The sequence below is a fragment of the Lepidochelys olivacea genome (genome assembly GCF_965140295.1).
Source record: "Lepidochelys olivacea isolate rLepOli2 genome assembly, chromosome: 1".
NCBI classification, from domain to species: Eukaryota; Metazoa; Chordata; order Testudines; family Cheloniidae; genus Lepidochelys; species Lepidochelys olivacea.
The window spans coordinates 311,378,764-311,406,090 of NC_140411.1; the positions used below are offsets into that span (position 1 = coordinate 311,378,764).

The 27,327-nt window shown below is 38.7% G+C and overlaps 1 protein-coding gene across 7 annotated transcripts in view; it reads right to left on the bottom strand.

Annotated features, from left to right (window-relative positions):
* CADPS2 (calcium dependent secretion activator 2) overlaps positions 1-27,327 on the bottom strand; it is a 584,713-nt gene that overhangs the window by 324,155 nt on the left and 233,231 nt on the right. For all 7 annotated transcript variants that reach the window (XM_084638323.1, XM_084638324.1, XM_084638325.1 and 4 more), the window contains exons 5-6: positions 16,823-17,059; positions 6,046-6,167 (exon numbers count right to left, since the gene is read on the bottom strand). In XM_084638323.1, coding sequence (XP_084494449.1) covers positions 6,046-6,167; positions 16,823-17,059 — 359 coding nt within the window. The remainder of the gene's footprint in view (positions 1-6,045; positions 6,168-16,822; positions 17,060-27,327) is intronic.

A 27,327-nucleotide genomic window follows, 5' to 3' on the forward strand; every position in this document is an offset into this window, starting at 1 on the left:
CCTGAGCCCCCTCTCAAACTCCGAACCTCTTGACCCCACCCCTACCACATGAATTTTGTTATGTACACCAATATGAAGGTGATGTGTCACACATCACCTCCATATTGGTGTACATAACAAAATTCATTCCGCACATTGTTCAGTGCTCATTGAAGATTTAGAGATTTCCCGCCTCTTCCTCCCGCCCCTGACAGAGGTTCCCAAAGATGCAGTTTGGAGAGAGAAAGGTGCTTCCCTTAAGTGGAAACATGCAGAGGCCATTTCAAAGAACATAATGTTATTGGGAGTGTAACAGTACACCCCATTAGACTTCAAAAGTCCAACTTTACCTGTTCACCACAGATGAACCTTTTTGAAACTTTTGCCCTTAAAATAACCTTAATGGCATTATTAATTGCATGATATGAAGACTGAGACTCTTTTAGATTCAGTATCACTTCAATAAAATGACTAAAATTTAGGTATTTGTTATGCCTCATTTTTAAGAAAATCAGTTGTGATGCCAACAGACCCTGAACTGTACAGTGAGCTGAAGAACACTGCTTTGATATAATTCAAAGCAGTAGGTGACTATAGATTTTACTGCACTTAAACTGTAATTTGACGTCTGGAACTAGCTAATCACATCAGGAGTTGACAATATTTCAGCTAGCAGCAATTTTTTGGATTCTAAAATTCCTAAGAGTTTTTTTCTTCCAGAGGCAGAAAAGTAAAGGTGTAAAAACAAAATCAGGAAGACAAAGTTAAACATGACAGTAGTAAACTGTAAGACTACAAGCTAACATAATACTGAAATACAGTTTCTCAAGTTAAGGTAGTGCAGTTAAACCAAATATACACATATGTAACAGATAAACTAAAATGTAGGTTTGGCTCCCCTTCCATCGCATACTTTACTTCACCATCACACATACCAAAAATCAGACGACAGCATTGTGGATACCACCAACTACATATTATTAATAATCCACAAAAAATAAATAGTGGAGTTAGAAAAGCTTCAAAAAGAATGATTCAGAACTCAAAGTTGGAAAATGCCCAAGACACCCCTGTATTTTTTTTAAAGGGGGAAAAAATCCCAGGAAATGCCATCTAAAGAACAATGTTAAATAATGTTATGTTTTCATGGTTAAGTACTTAGAGTCAAGAAAATCCAAATTTAAGATTGCACATGAAATCTTAATTCTGCACCCTTGTATGCATTATGATTCAATGTCTAATTATTTGCCTATACATATTGTAGTATTTGAGAAATATGATGTATTTAAAGGTGGTAGAGTACTTTGCAGAATCCAAGGGGTCAGTAATAGCCTTGCACAGGCAATCTTAATTTGAGGATGTTTTTGATTTGTGAGTTCTTAATTGTGCACCCTTTATGTTTTTTTTAATATACTGTAGCTCTTTCGATAGATTTATATTACTTAATACATGCAACTGGTGATCGAAAATGATCATCTGATTTGTCATATGGGTGCCAGAAATACTAAATTTTGCTCTAACATTCTCTTTTGAATCGCTTGACAGCCCTAAAAATATGCTTAATAGCGAAGATACGTTTAAAAGCTGGACATCTACTTCAATCTTAAATATAACAATCTTCCTTTATGAGCCATAATTTATTTTCAAGGAATCATTTTCCATATTTTTGTTAAATATTCAGAATGATAAATATTTATGATAAAAAATATATAGAAATTGCTGAGACAGACTCCATTCAACTAAGAAAAGCAACGTCTATAACAGCAAAAAAATGACATCAGTGTTGGATATTTGTTATTCTAGAACAGTGTTTCCCAAACTTGGGATGCCGCCTGTTCGGGGAAAGCCCCTGGCGGGCCGGGCCGTTTTGTCTATCTGCTTCCCTCAGCCCCCATTGTCCTGGAGCAGCGAACCGCAGCCAGTGGAGCCGCGATCGACTGAACCTGCAGATGCGGCAGGTAAACAAACCGGCCCAGCCCTCCAGGGGCTTTCCCTGAACAACCGGCGTCCCAAGTTTGGGAAACACCGTTGGACCCCTATCGCATCAAATGGACCCCTATCGCATCAAAGCAATAAAGCCATGCTTAGGTTGGTTTAATGGAGAAAGCTCTTCTAAAGGTACTCCTTAAGTGATCTCTGGCAGAAAAGGTCTTTGTCTATGTTGGTGGGCTTTTCTGAAGGGCTAAAAAGCTGGAAGCAGTTGAAATGCATTAATAAATATTGCTCAGGCAGTAATAAAAATTAAATAGGGCTGGCATGAGAGGAAGCAATATACCTTTTAAACTAGGTCCTAGCAAGCCATAGGTTCATATGCCCATGATATCTAGCACTTTAGAATCAGTGCTAAACACTTGCCCTACTATAATGCATATATAGTGTGGAGAGTTATATATCTTATTAAAAGAGAGGAAAACCTATCTTATACAGTGTGCATTTGATACTAGTATACTGTGACATTATATGATTAAAATATTACCACGTAGATCAGGGGTTCTCAAACTTGGGGTCAGGACCCCACAGGGGGTTGCAAGGTTATTACATGGGGGATCGTGAGCTGTCAGCCTCAACCCCAAGCCCCGCTTTGCATCCAGCATTTATAATGGTGTCAAATATATAAAAAAGTGTTTTTTGTTTATAAGGGGGGGGGTCACACTCAGAGGCTTGCTACGTGAAATGAAATTTCATGTCTGAAATTATGAATATTAACTATGTACCTGTATTTTAAATGTGTTTCTTCCTGTGGTAACACCCACAAGGTAGTTTACATCCAGTCTAGCCAGCACATTGTGAATGGACTATTCAAGGTGATGGCCCACCAGCGAACACAATGGGCCATGGAAGAAGCTTATCCCCACTTGATGGACTTTCCTGTGGAGGTTCTAGCCAGAATATGGGTAATGGCCCTTGCTATGACTTATCGAAGCATGCAAGCGCATGTGACCAGCTCATGTGACATTGGACACCATCTTGTGCCTGTACTTGTCCACTGACTGTACTAAGAGCAGACCCACCACATGGCAGAAAGTATAAAAGGCCCTGGAAGCATCTCCATTTTGCCTCTTTCCTGCTCTGATCTCTACACTAATGGGAGCATTCTAACCGAAGGAATGAGGATCTTCCAATCTTTTGGAAGCAACCAGAGACTTAATAAGCTAGCAGTTTATTACATCACTGCTTCAAACCTGATCAAAGAACCCTGCAATTATTGAACGTATTTGATTCCTTTGATCATTTTAACTCTCACCTCTTTCTTTTCTCTTATAAGTAAACCTTTAGATATTAGATACTGTTTGGCAAAAAGGTTCTTTTCCCCAAGAATCAGGGAAACACAGACAATACTGAAGGGAGTTTACATTAATGTGATCTAGGAACCTTTTAGTTGGCACCCGCAAGTTTTCACAAGGGGATGTTTCAGCACAACACTTTGGTGCACACTGCTGTTTGCACTAGGGTGACCAGACATCCCGATAAAATCTGGACTGTCCCGATATTTAGTTATTTGTCCCTCGTCCCTAGTGATGTATGGTCAGGATGCCATTTGTCCTGATATTTTGCTTCGGCGGCACTCTGGCTCTTTTGTCTTTTCTTTTTTTTTTTTTTGCTTGGGGCTGCAAAAAACCTAGAGCCGGCTCTGGTGGGGGCTTGTGGCTGCCCCCCCAATGTGCCCTGATATTTTGTTCTTGTCATCTGGTCACCCTAGTTTGCACCCTCACAATCTGAACTATGTGGCAACAGTGTAGACAAGGCCTTTGTCTTTCACATCAGTTCCATTCTGTTACTAATGTGTTTGTTTTTTTAAACCTTTCCCAATTCCATTTTGTGTACACAAGCCGATCTCATTCTTTTTTAACTTGTAATTGTGGAGACATGGGGCAAACTGTCAGCTACTGAATTAAAATGTTGGCTAAACTCTAAGCTACTTATTTGCTTTTACAATGTTTTTTATGTTCGCTCTTGCTGCTTTTTTTACTTTGTTGATATTAAAATACTGCCAACATGCGTGAAAAGACATTCTCCAGATCAATGGCCTCCAAGTCCAGGGAGAGAGCTTCCTCCTCCTCACATGCGGCTAAACATATAATTTGTTAATTTCATGCTTTGACTACCTGAACATCCTCCTCTATGGCCTCCTCTTAACTCCCTCTGTTACACTACAAAAATCTCTCTCTTTCTTAGGGTCTTTCTTTCCTTTTCATTGCACCATACCTGGGCAGCCCCAATGCAATATAAGTCCCCCTGCTTACAATGAAACAAGGTTCCTCAGATCATTCAGAGGATCACAAAAAACACATCAGCTTTAAGAGTTGTTTCTATTGATGGTAACCCTGCAGTCACAATATCTGTAAATGCCTAGGGCTGTGCCCACATATATCTCCACAATCTCCTCTCTTCTTTTTGAAGTTGTACCCCCATTCTATAGTACTGGACATCTCTCAATTCCTCATTCCCTGTCAGAGATTATTCCTCTGTTCACCTGATAACATTTGTCTAGAAGAATCTGGCCACCTGCCTCTCCACTACTCACTGACTTAGACGTTTCAGATATGCAGCCTGAAACCCTCTAGTTCTGATCTACCTACAAGTGTTCCCCACATCAGTGCTTGCTATTACCAGTGCTTTATCACTCTCATTTTCTCCTGTCTTCATCCACTATGGCACTTCTTTAATGTAAAATTTCTAACTGTGAAACAGTTATGAAATTCAATTGCACTGCATTTTCCACCTTGTCCTACCCATGTACAGAACTATAAAATTGGCCAGATGTATTACTTTGGATGGGGTGATGGTTTTGCCTTTTGCTGTCACTGAACCATTAGGTATTGGGCCACTATCAGAGGAAAGATGCTGGACTAGAAAGGCCATGGGCCTAAAACTGTATGGTAGGTTTCCTCCACAATGCAAGGAGAAAGTTCACTGACTTTTTATAGAAAAGCGACACGCGATCACAATTACATGCTTACAATTTGGCCTAACGGAATTTTATATCTGTGTTTTGAGTTGAACTGAAGCCACCTTCACATCTGAGTTTAAGTTGTCTTTTAGAAATATTAGTGAGAGCAATTGTGAAATTGTTTTTCACAAGACACACAAAGGTGCTGGTAAAACCCTCGCAATCTATCTGAAAACGTATCTGCAAGAGATTCCAAATGACATTTTAACAGAGGAAAAAGCTTGTGAAGTCAATATGCAGCCAGAGGTCAACAAATCTACTAAAACCACACTTATTTTTTTTCCTCTATGGAACTCAGACTAGTTCAACTACAATGGTTTGATACTTTCCCCCTCTGAGTCCATTTCCTTCAAAAATTAAATGAAAGAAGTGAATCCTATCATTTAAAATAAAATAAGCTCAGCAGTGAGTAAGCTTTGTGAGGATTGATTACTGAGTATTGATTTTCTACTGGTTGTGCAAGCTGAACTCCACAAGGCCACCTTCATATTAACTTATCTCAGGCTAATTTATATAAAAAGGTTTGCATTGTCAGACGATACAGAAAAGAGCACAATGCTACAGCCTCCAATTGCTTTGTTCACACAGACTTAAAGCATATTTTTAATGATGTTTTTTAACAAGCATCTTTTCCTTTGCACAGTTTACAAGTGTTTTGTTTACCTGTTCTGTTATATTTAACTATTGTTTTGTACTGGAGAGACAAGGTGGGTGAGGTAGTATCTTTTACTGGACCAACTTCTGTTGGTGAGAGAGACAAGCTTTCAGGCTACACAGAGCTCTTCTTCAGGTCCTGTAGCTCAAAAGCTTGTTTCTCTCACCAACAGAAGTTGGTCCAATAAAAGAAATTACCTCAGTCACCCTGTTTCTCTAATATCCTGAGACCAACATGGCTACAGCCACACTGCATAGTGTGTTATATGTTACATTTCCGCACTACATTGGACAAGAGTTCAACTGTTGTTCCAAGGAAAATCACTATAATGCTCAAATACTAAACCAACCAACTATTATAATGTCTCATTCTTTTTAAAGGTCTCTCCAAATCTTCTTGTAGAGTCTTCCACACTGTGAAGAAAATATATTTAATAAAAAACAATTTTAGAAGAGCTTACTGTGGCCTGGATGCTTCTGCCTGATCTGTCTGAAGTTTCTCTCCTCCTTCCACTTCCATTGTGCAGTAAACAATCCGATTGGGAGCTACTGACTTTAAACCTTGCACTTCCATTATAACAATCTAAGCAAGAAGAAAGGAACAAAAACAATTTATGTGTCAGACTTTAGAAAATATTAAACACCACAGATATTGTGGTATTAAACTGCCAAACACAGAAAAACAAATAATTAATTTGAGTCTCTATAAACAGACATGAATTTATATTTTCCCCTTATTATAATCTTTAAGTAATATATACTATAGCAATTAAGGAACAAAGAATGTAAAGTTATGCCTTGTGCTCTATTAATCTTCAGTAGGGTTCTATTTGGGTACCTGTTGAAATCTCTCATGTCAACCATAAACTAAACATTGATGTGAAGTACTTACATTTAAAATTAGTGTTTACATTGAGGTCTAAATGCTAGAACACATTACAAATTTTTAAGCAAATGCTGAAATAAGTGTTCATAAAAAAGATAGTTTTCAGAGTTTTAAGGGCTGATCCAATGCACATAAAGTCAATCAATCTTTCCATTAACTTTAATGGGCATTACATCAGGCCTTTAATAAATAAGAGGTACAAACGATATGAAGAACATATGTCACACTATAAAAGTATTAGTAATTTGCTTGTTGTAAAATGGATAGATAGTTTCCAGAGGGTTGCTTAATTAATTCTGGTGTCAGAAGATATAACTAAAAATGGAGTTTTATCTTTTATGAAAATTTTATTTTAGTTGTTAATCATTATCCTTTGTCATAAAAAAAAGCCTATATTCTTCAGTTTACTAGAAAGAGTATCTAACTGTTGCTGGAGAGGGTCAAAAATGTTATCATGTTGCAAACAGACAGCTAAATACTAGAGCTGTGTGGAGAACAGAAGTTCTGTTTTTCAAAGGATTTCAAATCTAAATTGGAGTGAAAACAGAAAATTTTGAAATTCTGCAAAGGCAAATTATTTTTAAAAATTCACTTCATTTCAGGTAAGTTCAAATATTTTGTTTCAATTTTAACTTTTTAAACTTATAAATATAATATAAAATAAAACAAAATTCAGAACAGAAATCATTTCAAAACAAAAAACAAACATTTTGTTTGGAAAATGTTGAAACGCGATGTTTAGACATTGTCTAAACTTTTTTCCATTTTTCTTTCTAAGTGAAAAATTGGATAAATTGACCCAAAGTTTCTCCAGCAGTTCTACTAATATACTCACTTAAGAAACACTTTAAAGGTGTCTTGATTTAAAAAAACATGACATATTTGTTCATATTCACTTCTCTAAAATATAGATATGAACACCCTCTATCATATGCAGTTTCTTTAGATGGTGAAGAAGCAAGTTCTCATTGCTTCCAGAGTGGCACATAAGCATGGTGATATCATCATACCAACGCACACAAATAGGAAGCCCCAGGATGTGTCCACAAACTCTTCCAATTTGTATAAACACTTCCATATGAAAATGAGTTGTAGAAAAACAAACAAGATGTATACAGAACTTTCAGTTTTAAGCATCAAAAATGTACCATAAAAGCAAAAAAAGTCATCTTTAAACTGAAAATGTCCCTGTAAAGCAACAAAACTCTAAATAATTGAGGTTATATTTTCCTCTCAAACCATATGTGCAGCTCCTCTTAATGCTAAATGACATTACATATTATAAACAAAATGCATACCCTTGATTTTTACTGTATTATGAACTGACATGCAAAATTCTAATCTAGTTGGAAAACTATGTTAGTGTAGTTATTTTTCAATATTAGCTAATCTTTACAGAAAGTACAGTAGTTGTCCCAATAATGAGAGACTCAGACCAATTATGGATACCAGACAATAACGCATTATGACGAGAGGAAAGATTTCTTGTGACTAAAGCACAAGACGGGGAGTCAAAGGACTTGGATTCTATTCACAGCCGCACCACATATTTCTTCTGTGGCTTTGAGCTTTTCTCTGTGCTCCAGTTTACCTCTTTACAGCTCTGTAACACAAAGATAATAGCCCAGATTTTCTGTTTGCTCAGGAAGAGGTCAGTGCAGCAGAAAAGAGAGAGACACACGTTTTCTTCATCTGTCCCCTCAGGCAACATGCTGGGTAATAGAAACTGCAGGGGGACTCTGGAACACATTGCAACAGCAGCGAGTCAGAGCCTTGCCCCCCTCACCCACTCGCAAGTTGAGGGAGGATCACTGGCAACAGCCCTGGAGTGGGATGCTATTGCTTGGGATTGGAAGCCTGGAGGAGGCTGTGGGCCACGTGACAGCTGCTAAGATTTGCCTCCAGCAGGCTCCAGCTGCCTCACAAGGGCCAGGCAGCACTGGCTACTACTGTGACAGGTCCCCTCTCTGCTCATGGGACAACTAAAAGCCTGGTGGCCTCAAGCTCTAGAGGCAGGGCAGTGGAGGGGGATAATGACTCCTTTGCAGACCTGTGTCAGAAAATTTTGAGATCCCATATGAGCAGAGAGGTTGCATGTGTGGGCAGAAAAATGTGAAATCTATTAAAGGACAAGGAAATAATTCAAGGGAAAATACAGTTGGAGGTTGCAGCTAAACAAGTGGCTGGACCTTTTTGAGTTACCAACGCCAGACCTATGACCATCCCCACCTAGATGTGGTCCCTAAAAAAGCTGAAGGAGAGTGTAGGATTATTCACCATTTATTTTACCCACAGGTGATATGGTGCTTTTGTCTTTCATCACTTTTAAACCCCTTAGCACCTGTGGACGAACATCTTTCACAAAACAATATTTCTATATCTCACCTCTCAGTCCTCATCCTCAGAGGAAACCTGCACAATACCTTCAAATGACAAACCTGGGAGCTTAAATTCATAACTTTGCTAGACTGTAAAAATCATGGTCTTAATAAAGACACTGGATTTATGGCTCATTATAACACTCTGTACCCCACTAACCACACCCACCCTTTCTTGTCCGATGACTGCAGATGTGTTAATGGGCCACTTCACATTGAACAGTTTCTTACAATACGGGTTGACTACTTATGCTAAACAATCTGTTCCACCTTGTATTTAGCTGTGACACTCTGACTACCTTTCCCAGACCTAAGAAGAGCTCTGTGTAGCCTAAAAGCTTGTTTCTTTCACCAGTAGACATTGGTCCAACAAAAAAGACATTGCCTCACACATCTTGTCTCTGTAACATCTGTACTTCGGCTTTTTTCTTTCTATTCACTTACAAAAACCCACCTTTAAAGATAAGGATGTGGGGGGAAAGTGCAAGGGATCTCATAGCTAATGGTAAAATGTACCATAAAGCCTCCAACACCATGACACAACATCATGCATTGTGAAATGGATAAAGCTAAGATGTCACCCCAATGTGGGGTGACAGGTACTGGGCTACTCGAAGCATTTTTTTAACTGAAAAGTACCACCAATATCTACAGAGCTTTGTAAAGAACAACAATTACATCATAACTTTATGAATGACTATCCTTGTCATTTGTGATCTCCATGCTCAGTACATTATTTCATAATCTCTAGTTGAGGCACTGAAACATTATGATACCTAATAATACCTATGCTTCCTTTTCTCATGCCAAATGAATAGCTCTGTTGAATGTAACTCTTATGATGACTCATTTCTATGTTGATGTGTTTTTGTTTTCTTCTTCAGTTTCCATTTTAATTAGAAGGTACTTTTGTCTCGGATATTAATTCTGGATGCTTGGAACAGAAAACTAAAGGGTCAAGACAATTCCAGGTGAAAGGAAATCATCATATTCTCATTAGGTGATAAACAGCTTTCTAGGTGCTATTTGTTTGTATTGTATTCCTTTCCTATACCTGTTTAGTAGCTGAAACAGACAAGATATTAAAAAGGCATCCTCTGCCACTATTTCTATCATTTTTGTTTCAAGCTGTTGTAAAAAGGTCCTCTTATAACAATTCCAACTTGTGAAACAGTCACTCTGTTTCATAAAACGATGATACCACCTGCATAGAAAATGTCTATACAATGAAAAATTGCCTGCTTACAAATACTAAACTCTGGAATGAAACATTATTATAATCCAAGTCAGAAATGAATGCTTGACTGAACAGTGATTTTAATACAGTCAACCCAGATTGCTTATGATGCTCAGTTGCAGTAACTTTGAATAGATGTATGAATAGTCTCAGAGGTTTCCTAAACTGTACAGTACATTTGCCTCGATGATTAATGTAGACCATTTAACATACACACACACACACCCCTCCTGCTCTTAGTGTTTATTTTTGAAGGGCAGAAAGAGCGTGGAAAGCATCCAGTCTCTTAGAAAGCAGAAAAATGTCCGTTAACATGGGAAGTGGTCGGTATTTCAGTGACACGACCCAAAGAAAAACAACAACGGTATTTCAGAATTACGCTGTTTACCTGCTATTGTGATGTGGAATAACTAAGATTACTGTCCACGAAAGAGATGAAAGGGGAAGTACTCATTCTACTTTTTGTTTGTTTCCTTTGTGAATCTGATAGCATTTTGTGTGTAGCCTATTGCACTATAGTGACTTTTAATCGTGTGGGTCTTTCAAACAGACACAGAGAAGGCACAAAAATTTTAAAAGTAGGAAAATGTGGCTGTAAAATGATAGGAACTGGCAGTATGATGAAAGGGCAGATCTAAGTACCTGAAACGACTTTTAGCTTTTTTAAAATGGATTCCATTTCAAAGGTGACAGTGTCTCTTTAAGGAAATCATTGTACTTAAAGTTGCTAGCTATTTACATTTTATCCTGTGGGAATATCTCATTGTGATGACCAAAAAAAAATCTGGAATCTTAATTGTGCAGAGAGCAAAGTTTGCATTAACCTACATATAACATTTTGGCTACATTCCTTTATTATTTCCCCATTGCTTAGCCTCAGTTTGTACCCCTTTATCATTTTCAGTTGTGATCCCTTCTCATTTCTATCCTTGTAGACAGTGCTGGTTCCCAATATCTTCCACTCTGTTGAAATCAAGATATAGAGCCAGTTTATTACCTGCTTCCTAGATTTATTCTTTAAATAGCATTAATAGATTCCCTATGTTCTTTTTGTCTTTCATAATTCTCAAATAGCTGTTCAGACAAAGATTCCCTAATTTAACCGCTTCCTGCAGAAGTATGGACTGGATATTTTAAGGTCCTCAACTTGCCAGCATTCAGATGTTATAAACTGCATACAGCAGTACTAGCAAAATCCTGCTTTTCCTTCAGGGATACCACTTCATACTTTAGAGAGTGGATCAGTTTTTGTCCATCTCCTGCGTCGTGTATACAGAGGAATAAGTTCACTATGCTTCAGTTAAAAAAATCTATGATGTCAGCTTCAACTTAGTTTCTTTCCCCCCCGCCCCCTTTTTTTTTCTTTGAGATTTAGCTTTAAGTGAATAGGATGTGCGTGAATCGATCTCAGGCAAGAATCTGGCTTTCAGATTTTTAACACAGCATTTAAAATATAAGTCTCCCATGCTGAAAAAATGCTACCCCCATGCAATAACACTTCAGAAAAGTAATCTACTTTTTGACTTGTCAAAAATGAACTGTAGCCTCTTGACTGGTAGAGAGCCTGTCAGTGACAGAAAAGGCTACAAGAGCTTTGTAAATTCACTAAAACAAGCTGGATAAAACAAGCTGTGCCACCAGACTCCTCATTGTTTAAGATGGATAAGTTTCTAGTGGAAAAAACTATATTCATTCCACATACAACATTTACAAGAAAATCTGATTTCTTCTTTTTCATCTCATCCCTGGGCATCTTTTAGACGTATTAGTAGTTGTGATTCTGCTGATCTCAATATATTTCCTCATGGTGTAAAATTTGTGTCCATCTCTAGAAATCTAAAGAAAGTTGCAGAAAGCCTTTTTTTGACATTCCCATTAAACTCTCAACATCTACTCGGTAAAAATCAATCTCTTTTTATAAAATAGGACATTTTCTGTGTATGCCAAGCATTGTAGGAGCTACACAACCAACATTTGCTATGGAGACTTACGGCACTATTTTCAGGCTTTGCATTCACTCTCTTAAGTGGGTTTGGTGAAAACAAGGGAGGTATGTATTGTTTTATATAATGGCTCGTTCATTTTATGTACTTTACCACTAACACAACCACTCACGTACCTGTCTAGCTGATGAACTGCTGCTGTTTTGATGCATGGAATGAAGGACTATTATTCTTTAAAAAAAAATTGTTAGCCTTTTACATATGAATATTGCATGTAGAGGGGAAGCCCTACTCTTTTTGTTCTTTTCCAAGTAATTAAGGATTTAAATTGCTCTTAAAAATTCTGCCATTACAAGAATGCTAGACATGTTTTTGCATTGTGCATGGATCAATCAGAATCTTCCTATCATTTTGCATCTTATTAAAAATAAATCCAATGGAAGAAACTTGAGAGGTTAACTCCTGCATTAAACAATCTCAAATAAATTATTACTATCAGTTCAGGTACAGTATCGATGTGAACAGTGTGCATTTGCATTTTACTTTATGGCTCAGTAATGGCAAAGAAAATGGTCATAGCATTTTTCCTTAATTGTGACAGTTCTGAATTAGCATATTAAAGTCTTTAAAAAATTGAGAGAAAACTGTTACTAGTGTCCACTAATCACTGTGCTCTGAAGTCTAGTCTACTGACTTCAGAATTGACAGTTTAGGTGGTACACAGTACAGAAGACAATATCATTTAAAACATTTAGTCAGTGTAGATTGAAGCATTTCTTCAAAAGTTCACTTCTAACCATAAGTTACTAATGTCATCAAGCCATGTCAAGTATATGCAATAGGTACAGCAGAGAATTGTTGAAGATTTTAGTTTAGGATTTGGAAGCACTGTAACTGTTGACTTCTAGAAGCCACAGTAATAAATAGGAACAATTACAGACATGGAATTATTGGTAAAGGGTAGGGATGGTCAAAAAATTTCAAAGGAAATTTCAAAGGGTTTAATCAAAACCAAAATTTTTTTGCTGGTACAGATCAAATTTGTTGAAATTTTCCATGAAGAACATAAATGTGCTTCAGTTGTAAAAGTAGACCTGACCTGAAATGAGAAATATTTAGTTTCAGAATTTCTCCCTCTGCCTGAGCCACTACAATGCATCATGGGAATAGTAGTGCCATGTCCCTCCTGTTTTCATTCTCCATACAGTCCCAGTCTCCTGGCCAGACTTCACCTCCCAGGAAGCACTGCACGCTCTCACTGTAGTTGAGCAGCTGCAGTGCTTCACAGGAATTGTTGATTCTGAAACAAACGGAGAGGAAAGAGGAAACTTCAGCTCCCTCAGGGCACCACAGTTGCTCATGCACAGGGAGAGAGATAGCATCAAAAGGGGAAGGGAAAACATTTACTTTCAATCAAAAATGTCAAAATGAATCATTTCACCATTCCCAAATGCAAATTTCTTATTCTGCAAAAAGTTTTGATATTTTGACTTTGCTTCCTGAATTAAGATAAAATCCAAATGGCAAAATACTGCAATTTCCCACAGGGCAGAAGTTCTGTTTTTCAATCAGCTCTGATAAAGAGCAGTTCCTTAAAGAAGCACAGTCTGTCCCAGTTCACAGACCCAAAATTTAAACCTACCTAAAAATACAGGCTAACGTTTTCAAACACCTAAAAAAATGACATTTTCAAAGGTGCTGAGCACCTACAACTCCAATTTTCATCACATCTCTGAAAACAATTTAGGAACTTAACTTATGTTTGAACATTTTACACATTTCATGTTCTGTGAAAAAGCGTGAGTCTTCCTAAATGAAGGGTATACATAACGCAAATAAAATCCCAGCTACTTACTTAAATAGCCAATTAGCAATGAATCCAAGATGCTCGGAATGTTTGTGATTACAGGCATACATATATGACTTGGGAAATATTTTTAGCCCAAGCAGCCAAATTATAAACAACTGAAAAGAAGGGGCTGTAATGGGAAGTATTAGGCAACTTTAATATAAGGATCATTTACCAGCTCCCCCAATAACAACACTGAAAGCTTTTTATTTAAAGACACATTGCTTAGAAAAGAACAATTGTTTAAGAAGTATATGCATACTTCTAAGTTTATTTTAAGCTACTTAAAAAAATTAAAACAATAATACATTCCAAGTTGCACTTTCGTCTATCCAGGTACCTATTCTCAAATGAGCTGAATGCGCTCTAAATGCAGCACATATAAAGATGTCAAATACAAACTTTGGTCCCTCTTTTTACTCATACTACTGTCACAAGGAGAGGCTAGTATTTCCTGGTATAGGATTTGCATTAATAGCCATAAGCCCTGATCCTGAAATCTTACGTCCTCGTGCTCGCCTACTGCAGTATTTTGGACTCAATGTGGGTGCAAGAATGCGCCCATATGGAACAGATTGCAGGATCAAGACCTTCAATTCTTCCTGAGTATTCTCAAAAAGATTCCTGGATTTTCCTCAAGAAAACAGCTAATTTCAAAAACTGTCTTCCCTGATGATATTAATAATGAGCATGGAAGATGTAAATTGTACATTTATTTATATTACTGCTGAGTAAAATGGATACTTTGTTTGTGAACTTCTACAGCTTTGAGTCCATGGCAGATGATAGACTATGTGTTAATAGTTGCAGAGTTAAGGCAAAAATAATTAAATTAAGGAAAAAAGAAAGAAAAAACAAAAGCAGACTTCTGATTTGCCTCTTCCTAGTTTTCCCCAGGGAAATCACACTAAAATAAATATGATAATACTTTCCCATACGATAAGACCCTTAATCTCTGGAGAAGCTATGCAGGTGAGCTGAAACAATGGAGGATAGGAAGTGAAAGCCAAAATGGACTGACAGATTAAAAAGAATTCCAGAGTTGATCAGATAACCTTCACTTTCATTCCTAATTATAGTCAACAGTATTCCTGTGTATTTAACAAATTAGCATGAAATTTATTCAAGGTTGCCAGTCACAAGGAGAGAGAGTGTAACATTTTGTAACTTTTACATTAAAATGTTCCCAATTAATATTACGTTGTTAAAGATAAGAGTGAAATAACCCAACTTATTTTTCAGACTCACACCTCTAGGTTGGTTCCAGAAAATTTATTTAGTAGAGGACCACAAGGCAATACTTTCAATGATGCAATCAAACTTTATTTTTAAAAATGATTAGTTAAACAAACAGGCATTCAGTTACTACTTACACAAATGCTATTATAATACAGTAGAACCTCAGTGACGAAGGTTGTTCGTAACTCTGAAACGTTCATAACTCTGAACAAGACGTTATGGGATGCTCCTCAGGGCAGACTGCTTGGAGGGGGGGGGGCTCACAGCTGTGCCTGCAAACTTTAGCATCTTCATCTTCCACCTGAAAGTGGCCGCCCAGCGAATGGGGGTGGGAACAGGCAGCTGGTTCTAGCCCCCTGGCTGCAAGGTGATAAGTGAGGAAGTGTAGCCCTTTAAAACTGAGCTGCTCCTCCATGATAGCACCACATCCAGAGCACAGCATGCAGGCAGGAGCTTGGGCTCCAGCATCAAACACTCCAGGCCAGATTCAAGCAGGAGCTCGGGAAGTTTCTTTCCCGGCTCTTACTGAGCATGCAAACTTGTCCCCTTCCCTCCAGGGGTGGAGGGGAGGGAACTGTGCCCATGGCTTAGGAAAGCAGAGCAGACCCCAGCGCTGCTCCTGCTCTCCAGGCTCAGGGGTTCACAGCTGTGCCTGTGAAACTAAGTCAGCATCTTCACCTCCTACCTGTGAGTGGCTGTGCTCCCCACCCCATGTGTGGCGAGTAGGCGGTGGAGGAAGTGACAGGCAGCCCTAATGTGCCTACCTTTAAGATGCAGCACAGGCACAATACAGTATTCACTTTTTTTTTTTTTTTTTGGTCTCTGCTGCTGCCTGATTGCTTACTTCCAGTTCCACATGGTGTCCGATTGACCAGTGAGTCCGTAACTCTAGTGTTCGCATCTTTGAGGTTCTACTGTACTCACACTCAATGACAAAATGGTATATCAATGCGGGGATCAGTCCACTGATAACAGAGGAAGTACAGCCATATAACACTAGAACCTAATGGTACCCTTTGGATGTTAACAGGCACTGTCTCACAATTTAGCAAAACTACACCTTCTATGCTCCATTATAATCCTAATTAACATTAAGTTGGCCTCGATGATAATGATATTTCCTCCACCTTCTTATTGTCTTTTCACACTACTTAAATTAACATCTGCACCAATGTCCCCCCATACTATCAATATAGCTGGTATTTTAGTAAAACATATACAATTTTAAAAAACATCCATTGAAAACTGTGCTCAAACCAGTTATAACCAAACATAATGGTAACATAACCCTACATCATGTCATTGCTGATTCGTACTTTCCCATAACTTATCTCCAAGTTATCTTTGACTTTCTTCACACTAGCAACTTCAGTTTCTCATACTCTTCTACATTTGGGCTAATTTAGGCCCCAAAGCGAATGTTTACTTATTTCTTAACCAAAGCCATCCTTTAGGCTACAGCTCACCTGACAACATAGTGATCCTGAGTCCTATTCTTAGTTTAAAGGGGAAAATGTACATGTGTTTGCACATAAACCCTAATTATTGAAAATTAAATTATGGTCTAGCTGTTTAACATATTAGTATGAAATTCTAAATATAACTACAAAACTACTGGGGAAGGACTAATCATAAGGAGGTAGTAAGAAATAATATTCTAGAATCATTTAAATAATCAACAAATGTTACGTGATATATTCACTTACCTCTAATGTGAATGATAGCACCACATCTGACTTTGACAGCTGAATTTCATTTTCATCTCCTATGTCCAAGAAAGCAGAATTCTGTGATCGCTTTAACTTCTGCAATTTAAATTCTGGGCCACCTTTAGACACTGGAAGACTTTCCAAATTTGCCATTAGCAAATTCACTGAAGACCGCAACTCTTCTATAAACATGTTCTCCATTTCTTTCATTACAAACTTCGGAAATTTTCTTTCCTTGAAAATATTTTTAAAATTCAGAATGTCATTAATTATGTCATACCATAAATTTAGTTTAATTTACTAATCAATTGTCTATGTGCTTTCAGCCAAAGATAGTTAATTAAAATATAAATCTGAACTTCAGTGATTATCTAGGATTACACGTTACAAATACTTGGCTTTGGAAATCTATCCTAAATACATTGCTGTCTTTAGCGAGAAACAGTGTGAATTGAATTCCATCAAATACTTCAAACAGATTAAACCAAATTGCAACTTCTTGAGTACTTACAGAGAAAGAGAGATTAAAGGGCATCTTTTAAAGGAGGCAAGGCCAAATAATTCATTCTACCTTAATTTCAGAATGTGAGTATGTGCATGCATCTTACACAGTCTCTCTGCTCTACTTGTATATTCATCAACTTACTGTATCCCTTTAATGTTCACTGTTAATATCTGACAAGCTGACACAAAATTCAATTGTCCAGTAGTCCTTTTACTATTAAAAACTCTTCATATCTGGACACAGAAAGATTTTAAAAATGTGTCATCTAACTGTACTCATTTTTTGCTGGCAAAAACAGGCATCTCTCTGTTGAACCACAGAAAATTCCCCATTACCTGTTTCTAGTAAGGAGGCTGAAAACGATGGCCATTTAAAATGTTTACAATTGCTTTTTGCTACCCATACCATGTATAAGAAACAACAGGAACACTTAGCAGTTAAATAACAGATTTCATTCACAAATCTCAAGTGCTTTAAAAAAATGCAGGTAAGCATTTTGAGTACCGTTTTATAGATGAAACACATAGAGCTTAAGTGACACTCCCAAGGACACTCATTCAGTCAATTGCATCACCGAGTATAACACTAAGGACTCTTGATGCATAGTCTGATGACCATGTTTATGCCAGGTAAAGGAAATACCATTCTAATGTTAAGTAACATTTTAAAGATTTTAAGATTTGAATGGTTTAAGGGCAACCACAAGAAGGAAAGCCAATTACAACCAGAAATACAAGTCTAACAGTCAAAGGTATACAACAGATTTTTGCTTTGTGACAGCAATAAAATTGTAACAAATTAAAACTCAGAGTGTTTTTAAGCAAAGCCCTTCCCAATGCTTTTGAAATTATAGATTACACAATTAAATGAAAAAAATGTCTTAGGAGGATAACTGAAGTAATATTCTGACTGTAACGTGGGAGGTTTTAGAATGTTAAAGATAGAACATTAGTCAATTGTGTTAAATGATCTTTCCTCTTTACTTTTTAAAGAAATGTCTTCTGTTCTTCTATCCTTACTTTACTTTTTTACCCAGACTTCTCTCAATTATTTTCAGGGTGATCTCCAAATGTCTAACACACCACTAACTCTCACTAGCAACAAAAGTAGTGGTGGCAACAACAGCGCCTATATTTCAAATCAAGTCACATTTGTAAATTTGCATTGTGCAATAAGCTTCTATTCTGGATTAGATAATCTGCACTCGACAAAGGAGCCCTGTATTACCCACTTGCCCCATCTCATGAAAGTATAGTCTAGCATCTTCAGTATATAGGCTATGGTTTTTTTCATAATACATTTCAGGAGAAGTCAAGTTGTGACAAATTGTGATAGCTGACATTTATTACAGATATTTTAGAGCAATAAAGTTTCCATTCTTTTTTCCCTCAATTATATTTCAAACTCCAAGTGGGGGTGTAGTTGATTTATGAAGCCCAAATCTTCTCAAAGATAATGCCTCCCAGTAGGCTGTAATTATCAAGGCTATGATCAGGATTACTGCAACATAATGGAACAAGCCCATGTTACTGGGTGAGAAGTGGATCACTCTATAAAGTACCCTTTCTGTTTACTCCCTCTGAAGCATCTGGCGCTGGCCACTGTTGGTCTGACCCAGTATGGCCATTCTTATTATGTTCTTAAGCCATCCACTTTTGATAACTGAGACTGGGAGGTCCTCCGACCTGGAAAACAAGATGAGGTGGGAAAAATGGACTCCCTAGATTAAGATATGCTGATGAATCCTGAAAGAAAAGGTTGAAAAGACTAGAAGGAGAAGTAGGAGATAGTTCAGGATGACACACTTGGAACCTGGGTGGTTTCAATAGACTTTTGAACCAGACCAAGGAAGTCAGACTCCAGGGCCTTGTGGAGAGGAGAGACAGTGGAGAAGGCTAGTCTGTCTGCTGCATGTCTGTAAGAAACATGATCCACTATGTTAGGGAAGTCAAAGTCAGCCAGATGTGATGCTGGCCACATCAGTCCCTTGTGTAACATTTGCTATGAAAATGACAAGCCTTGACCATGTTATTGGCTTGGTGGAACTTTGTTATGAAGAGGATAGTGATCAGTTGCTCTCCATGTCCAATGAAGGCAGGACAACAAGTAATGGGCTTAATCTGCAGCAAGGGAGAGTTAGGTTAGACATTAGGAAAAACTTTCTAACTATGTAGTTAGGCTCTGGAATAGGCTTTAAAGAGAGCTTGTGAAATCCCCACCCTTGGAAGTTTTTAAGAACAGGTTAGACAAATACCTGTCAGGGATGGTCTAGGTTTACTTGGTCCTGCCTCAGCACAGGGTTACTAACATGGTATTGCTTCTGCTCCCTAACAGGATGAGCATAACAAACCCAGTCAAGTTTCCATGAGGAATATTCACAGAAAACAAATTTAAAGAAGCCTTGCAAATGATTACTAAAAGAAACTGAGCATGTGCCCTCTTTTGCGTCTTTATGATACAGAAAGAAAGCCCAACAATAGTTTGTTATTTGCTTTCTTTATTTTTTTGTAAACATAGAAAAGTAAACAATATAATATTTGGTCCTCCCTGTTCTTGCTGGAGAACTTCTAGGAAGTCTCAGAGCTCACAATACACATCTCTAACACTTTAATTGTAGAGGAAAAGGTGTTGAATCTTAATTAAAAAAAGGCTTCCTTTATTCAAAATGCTAGGTAATGAAGTTAAATAGGTGTTAACAAAACAAGCAACTTTTCCAGTCTGACTAAAATAAAAATTAGTTAAAACAGATATTAGCATTATAAGAATGTTTTTAGACTTTATGAAATGCTTGTGGGATGCCACATGTATTAATCCTACTTACAATATCTGTATCCCATGGTATAAAGTTATATTGCATGTTTGCATTGTAAATCTCTGCAATTGTGTAACTCACCAAACAGGAAAAGCAGCATTAATTAAGGTAAAGTGCTCGTCTTGCACACAAGATGGCCCATGGAAAGTCAATGAGGCATTGTGTAGTACCAAAGGACAGAGACCTTGTTGATTACATTCCTCACCCACTCCAGGAAGGGGAAACCTGTGCATGAACTCATCCCATCAGCTTGGAATCTGAGGTGAAGGGGATAAAAATCCCTGTCAAAGAGAAACTTGGTCTCTTTATGCTGCCTGGACTCTCAGGGGCAAAGATTCCTAAACGTAAGCAAGAAATCCCCATGCTGCTTATCATGTGTCATCCCTAACGGACACCTAGAACTGCTTATTATAGAAACTTATATATTCCCCCCCCCCACTGTTCCTCAGATGTTCCTGTTAACTGCTGGAAATGACCCACCTTGATTATCACTACAAAAGGTTTTCTTTCCCTCCCCCGCTGCTGGTAATAGGTTTCAGAGTAGCAACCCTGTTAGTCTGTATTCGTAAAAAGAAAAGGAGTACTTGTGGCACCTTAGAGACTAACCAATTTATTTGAGCATAAGCTTTCGTAAGCTACAGCTCACTTCATCTGATGCATAAAAGTGGAAAATGAAGTGAGGATGTTTTTATACACACAGACCATGAAAAAATGGGTGTTTATCACTTCAAAAGGTTTTCTCCCCCCACCCCACTCTCCTGCTAGTAACAGCTTATCTGAAGTGATCACTCTTACCAGCAGGAGAGAGGGGGGGGGGGGGAGAAAACCTTTTGAAGTGATCAACACCCATTTTTTCATTGTCTGTGTGTATAAAAACATCCTCACTGCATTTTCCACTTTTATTCATTCGATGAAGAGAGCTGTAGCTCATGAAAGCTTATGCTCAAATAAATTGGTTAGTCTCTAAGGTGCCACAAGTCCTCCTTTTCTTTTTGTAAATCTAAGACAGTAACTCGTGTGTGTGTGTGTGTGTGTGTGCGCGCGCACGCATGCGTTTCCTGTTTTAACCTTGTAAATTACTCCCATTTCTTTTCTTAGTTAATAAATCTTTAGCCAGGATTGGCTACAGGCATTGTCTTTGGTTTGAGATCTGAGTAGAGTTGATCTTGGGTAAGTGACTGGTCCTTTGGGACTGTGAGTTACCTAAATATTACCGTGATTTTTGGTGTAAAGTGACCATCTATCACATATTCCAGCTTGCCTGGGTGGCAAGATAGACTGGAATGCCCAAGGGAATGGTCTGTGACTCCATGGTAAGATTGTCATAGTGCTTTAAAAGTTCACACTTGTTGCTGTGTTGGAGAAATTTAATTATAGAGCACACAACCAGTTTGGGGTGTCTGCCCTGCTTTTTCACAGACAGCCTGCTCTGAGGTTGACACTCACGCTCCCCAGCCACTCCAGATGACGTGACACCACCCAATCCCCATTTATTTGACTATTTCTGATCTCAAGCACATTTCAGATATATGGAGCAATACAATATTTTCCATACCATACCAGTTAAAAATAAAAAACAACAGTAACTGTTATTTTGATAAAAACAGGAGTACTCTGAAACCTTGTGGCACCTTATAGACTAACAAATTTATTTGAGCATAAGATTTCATGGGCTACAGCCCACTTCATCAGATGCATGCAGTGGAAAATACAGTAGGACAATTTTATATACGCAGAGAACATGAAACAACAGGTGTTACCATGCACACTATAACAAGAGCGATCAGTTAAGGTGAACTATTACCAGCAGGAAAGGAAAAAAAACCTTTTGTAGTGATAATCAAGATGGGCCATTTCCAGCAGCTGACAAGAACGTGTGAGGAACAGTAGGGGGGAAAAATAAACATGGGGAAATAGTTTTACTTTGTCTACTGACACATCCACTCCCAGTCTTTATTCAAGCCTAAGTTAATGGTTTGTCCAGTTTACAAATTAATTACAATTCAGCAGTCTCTCATTGAAGTCTGTTTTTGAAGTTTTTTTGTTGTAATATTGCGACTTTTAGCTCTGTAATTGAGTGACCAGAGAGACTGAAGTGTTCTCTGACTGGTTTTTGAATGTTATAATTCTTGACATCTGATTTGTGTCCATTTATTCTTTTATGTACAGACTGTCCGGTGTGGCCAATGTACATGGCAGGGGGCATTGCTGGCACATGATGGCATATATCACATTGGTAGATGTGCAAGTGAACGAGCCTCTGATAGTGTGGCAGTTGTGATTAGGCCCTATGATGGTGTCCCCTGAACAGATATGTGGACACATTTGGCAACAGGCTTTGTTGCAAGGATAGGTTCCTAGGTTAGTGTTTTTGTTGTGTGGTTGCTGGTGAGTATTTGCTTCAGGTTGGGGGGCTTTCTGTAAGCAAGGACTGGCCTGTCTCCCAAGATCTGTGAGAGTGATGGGTTATCCTTCAGAATAGGTTGTAGATCCTTGATGATGCATTGGAGAGGTTTTAGTTGGGGGCTGAAGGTGATGGCTAGTGGCGTTCTGTTACTTTCTTTGTTGGGCATGTCCTGTAGTAGGTGACTTCTGGGTACTCTTCTGACTCTGTCAATCTGTTTCTTCACTTCAGCAGGTGGGTACTGTAGATGTAAGAACGCTTGATAGAGATCTTGTAGGTGTTTTTCTCGGTCTGAGGGGTTGGAGCAAATGTGGTTGCATTGTAGAGCTTGGCTGTAGACAATGGATCGTGTGGTGTGAGCTGGATGAAAGCTGGAGGCATGTAGGTAAGTATAGCGGTCAGTAGGTTTCTGGTATAGGGTGGTGTTTATGTGACCATCACTTATTAGCACTGTAGTGTCCAGGAAGTGGATCTCTTGTGTGGACTGGTCCAGGCTGAGGTTGATGGTGGGATAGAAATTGTTGAAATCATGGTGGAATTCCTCAAGAGCTTCTTTTCCATGGGTCCAGATGATGAAGATGTCATCAATGTAGCACAAGTAGAGTAGGGGCATTAGGGGATGAGAGCTGAGGAAGCGTTTTTTAAGTCAGCCATAAAAATGTTGGCATACTGTGGGGCCATGTGGTACCCATAGCAGTGCCGCTGATTTGAAGGTATACATTGTCCCCAAATGTGAAATAGTTATGGGTGAGGACAAAGTAACAAGTTCAGCCACCAGGTTTGCCGTGACATTATCGGGCTTGTAGTCCATCTTTGTGTGGAATGTTGGTGTAGAGGGCTTCTACATCCATAGTGGCCAGGATGGTGTTTTCAGGAAGATCGCCGATGGATTGTAGTTTCCTCAGGAAGTCAGTGTGTCTCGAAGATAGCTGGGAGTGCTGGTAGCATAGAGCCTGAGGAGGGAGTCTACATAGTCAGAAAATCCTGCTGTCAAGGTGCCAATGCCTGAGATGATGGGGTGTCCAGGATTTCCAGGTTTATGGATCATGGGTAGCAGATAGAATACCCCTGCTCAGGGTTCTAGGGGTGTGTCTGTGCGGATTTGCTCTTGTGCTTTTTCAGGGAGTTTCTTGAGCAGATGGTGTAGTTTCTTTTGGTAACCAATGTGACATATGCCATCATGTGCCAGCACTGCCCTCTGCCATGTACACTGGCCAAACCGGACAGTCTCTACATAAAAGAATAAATGGACACAAATCAGACGTCAAGAATTATAACATTCAAAAACCAGTCAGAGACACTTCAATCTCTCTGGTCACTCGATTACAGACCTAAAAGTCGCAATATTACAACAAAAAAACTTCAAAAACAGAATCCAACAAGAGACTGCTGAATTGGAATAATTTGCAAACTGGACACCATTAAATTAGGCTTGAACAAAGACTGGGAGTGGATGGGTCATTACACAAAGTAAAACTATTTCCCCATGTTTATTTTTCCCCTCTACTGTTCCTCACACGTTCTTGTCAACTGCTGGAAATGGCTCATCTTGATTATCACTACAAAAGGTTTTTTTTCTCTCCTATTGATAATAGCTCACCTTAACTGATCACTCTCGTTATAGTGTGCATGGTAACACCCGTTGTTTCATGTTTTCAGTGTATATAAAATCGTCCTACTGTATTTTCCACTGCATACATCTGATAAAGTGGGTTGTAGCCCATGAAAGCTTATGCTCAAATAAATTTGTTAGTCTCGAAGGTGCCACAAGTACTCCTGTTCTTTTTCCGGATACAGACTAACATGGCTGCTACTCTGAAACCTGTTATTTTGATATGTATAAAGATAACTTAATTACGTTGTCAAAATAACAAAACATTTATCCTTTAATTTATTTACTAAACTCCCCTCTGAAGTGTTTATTTTAATTCATTCAGGATGACTGAGTAGCTCATGGAAAGGACTGAAGTGAAGTCACAAATGAGTTGAGCTTTGCTATAATGAAAAGCATGTTGCATTTTCACTGTCTGATATATCTTGACGCACCACGTGAGCTTCACATAAATGAAAGAAACTGGCAGAGAAGTTACAAAACTCAACAGAACTATTTCTATTTTCATGCATATAAAAACAAACAAAAACGTGGAGGGGGAGAAATAAGATCAAAGTATTTTAGTTTACTAAATACTAAAATAAATGAATATCTGTTAATTAGCATAGGATACTGAACAGGAAGGAAAGGGCTATAGTATGTGGCAATGAAACGGAACAAACATCTCAAGTAGTCTTCTCCCATATCTTACAAGTTCCCTTATGGAAAAATCCAATGGAATCTAATAGAGAATTATACCCAGGCCACTGAATTCCACAGGTTAATCTAAACATTCTATAGATAAGAAACATTTTTCTATTAGACTCTGTAGATTGTTTAGAATAATTTATATTGAACCCTATTAGCTACGATCCTGTTAAATTATATCGGCCTAGCTCATAAACGTGTATTATAATCATGGGCAGACCTAATAAAATAATTAAAAGAAAAAAGTTTAATAAAGCCCTGTTATGAAGCAAATACTGCCAAAAAGAATGTGTCTCAATGTATAAGGTCAAAGAAATTTTCCACTGGTCCAAACCTATGCTATTAGAGAAAGGGACCATGGATAAACATGATGCAGACTACGGCTGGAATTATCTCCCTAAACTTTTGAAAGTAAAGGCTAAGTCAAAATGCAACTTAAAGAAACTTAAACTGTGCATTCTTCTTAAGGTCAAAATAAACAAACACAAACAGACTTTTAAAAATTAAAGCATTTAATCTAAAACCCCAAGTACAGTGAATGTTATGTTATGGTTATCAGCTTTTATTTACTTAATTTCATAGGGATATAAGCTATGTTAAAAAGCGCTATAGGGAATTCTTATTTCTATTTCTGTGTGTGCTTCTCTGATCATTGGTGAGTATCATTCCCTCATGTCTGAGAGATACTTGACTAGTCCTGGATCACAGACAGGATATCTCTCTCTCACACACACAAACATACACACACCCCTAAGATGCGTCAGCCTACCTATTAAAGTAAGTGAAAGTACTTGTCACTCCATTCTTACTGGGATAGGTAATGAAAAGTGAAAAAATATAAAATAGGCCATCAGTTAAGAGAGAGGGTCATCTATGCTAATGGGGCTTAGTTTGCACCCTTCCCTCAAGTTGCCAGAATACCCCCATAGCATTCAGTAAGTCCCCTCCACACCCCTGCCCAACCCCACTCTGCACACTGCAGGCTGCAAGGGAGGTACTGTAATGCTGTTTACATGAACTCTACATTGCTCCTGTGCAGGTGGAATTCTGCCCCAGCTGCTTGTGGATCCTCTATGGTCTCTGCATGCAGCCAGAGTGACCTATTGGAGCTGGAAGCAGGTCCAGAACTGGTCTCTAAATCTCAAGTATCAATTCACCCATTACTGAAATGCAACATTTGCTTGCTCATTTTGAAGACTGAAAAATAACAGGCAGTTGAAAGTAGGAAAGAAACTGAACAGTCAATCACTGAATCATTGGATACGATTACATGAGCTGGAGTTTGGCCAGGATATTGGCACTAGCATTTCAACATTACTGCAGTACTCCTGTGACTTACATGCTCTACAGAGAGCTCAAACTTATGGCTAACAAATATCAGATGATATGAGTGTCTTTTTATTCTGCTGTTAATGGGACAATTTTTATTGTGAAGTGAATATTTATAGGAAAGCAAAAAGCTCTCTCAACTGTGGCATAATTTGCTAATATGGATAAAAATCCATTATACCAAGATATACTTGATATATGTTTCTAAGCTCTGTCAGCTGGAAAGAGATAATAAACATACTGTAGTTTGTCTTCTTGAATGACTCTATCCCAGAGGTGGGCAAACTACAGCCCGCGGGCCACATCCAGCCTGCAGGACCGTCCTGCCCTGCCCCTGAGCTCCTGGCCCAGGGAGGCTCACCCCCGGCCCCTCTCCCAGTGTTCTGCCTTCCTTGCAGCCGTGCCACCGCGTGGGCAGCGCTCTGGGTGGCGGGGCTGCACGTTAATGCAGGGCAGCGCAGCAGCATATCTGGCTCTGGCTGGGCGGCGCAGCTGCCAGACATACTGCCCTGAGCAGCATGGTAAGGGGACCGGGGTGCATAACGGGCAGGGGGTCCCAGGGGGCTGTCAGGGGACAGAGAACAGTTAGATGGGGTGGAGATTTGGGGGGAGGGGGAGGTGGTCAGGGGATGGGGAACAGTGGGCGGTTGGATAGGGGGTAGGGTCCCAGGGGGCGGGAGTCCCGGGAGGGGGCAGTCAGGGGACAAGGAGCAGGGGGGGTTGGATGGGTTGGGATTTCTGAGGGGGGCAGTCAGGGGGTAGAAAGTGGGAGGGGTTGGATAGGAGGAAGGCGCCAGGCTGTTTGGGGACACACAGCCTTCCCTACCCGGTCCTCCATACACTTTTGCACCCTGATGTGACCCTCGGGCCAAAAAGTTTGCCCACCCCTGCTCTATCCTATCCTAGATCAACACTAACGTTCTTGCATTCACTAGGTGTGATAGTAGAATTATGAACTCTAATATAAAAATGAATATGATATTTTACAGGAAAAAATGGTTCAGATTTTAAAATACCATGTGCTGGGGAAACTTTAAAAATATATGTTGATCACCAAAAACTGTAGATCTGTTACTCTTTTTAAGTTAGATCACTGCTGGTAAAAAAAAAAACAGCTGTCAAGGAAAGAATCCATAATTCCTAATTTTGATTG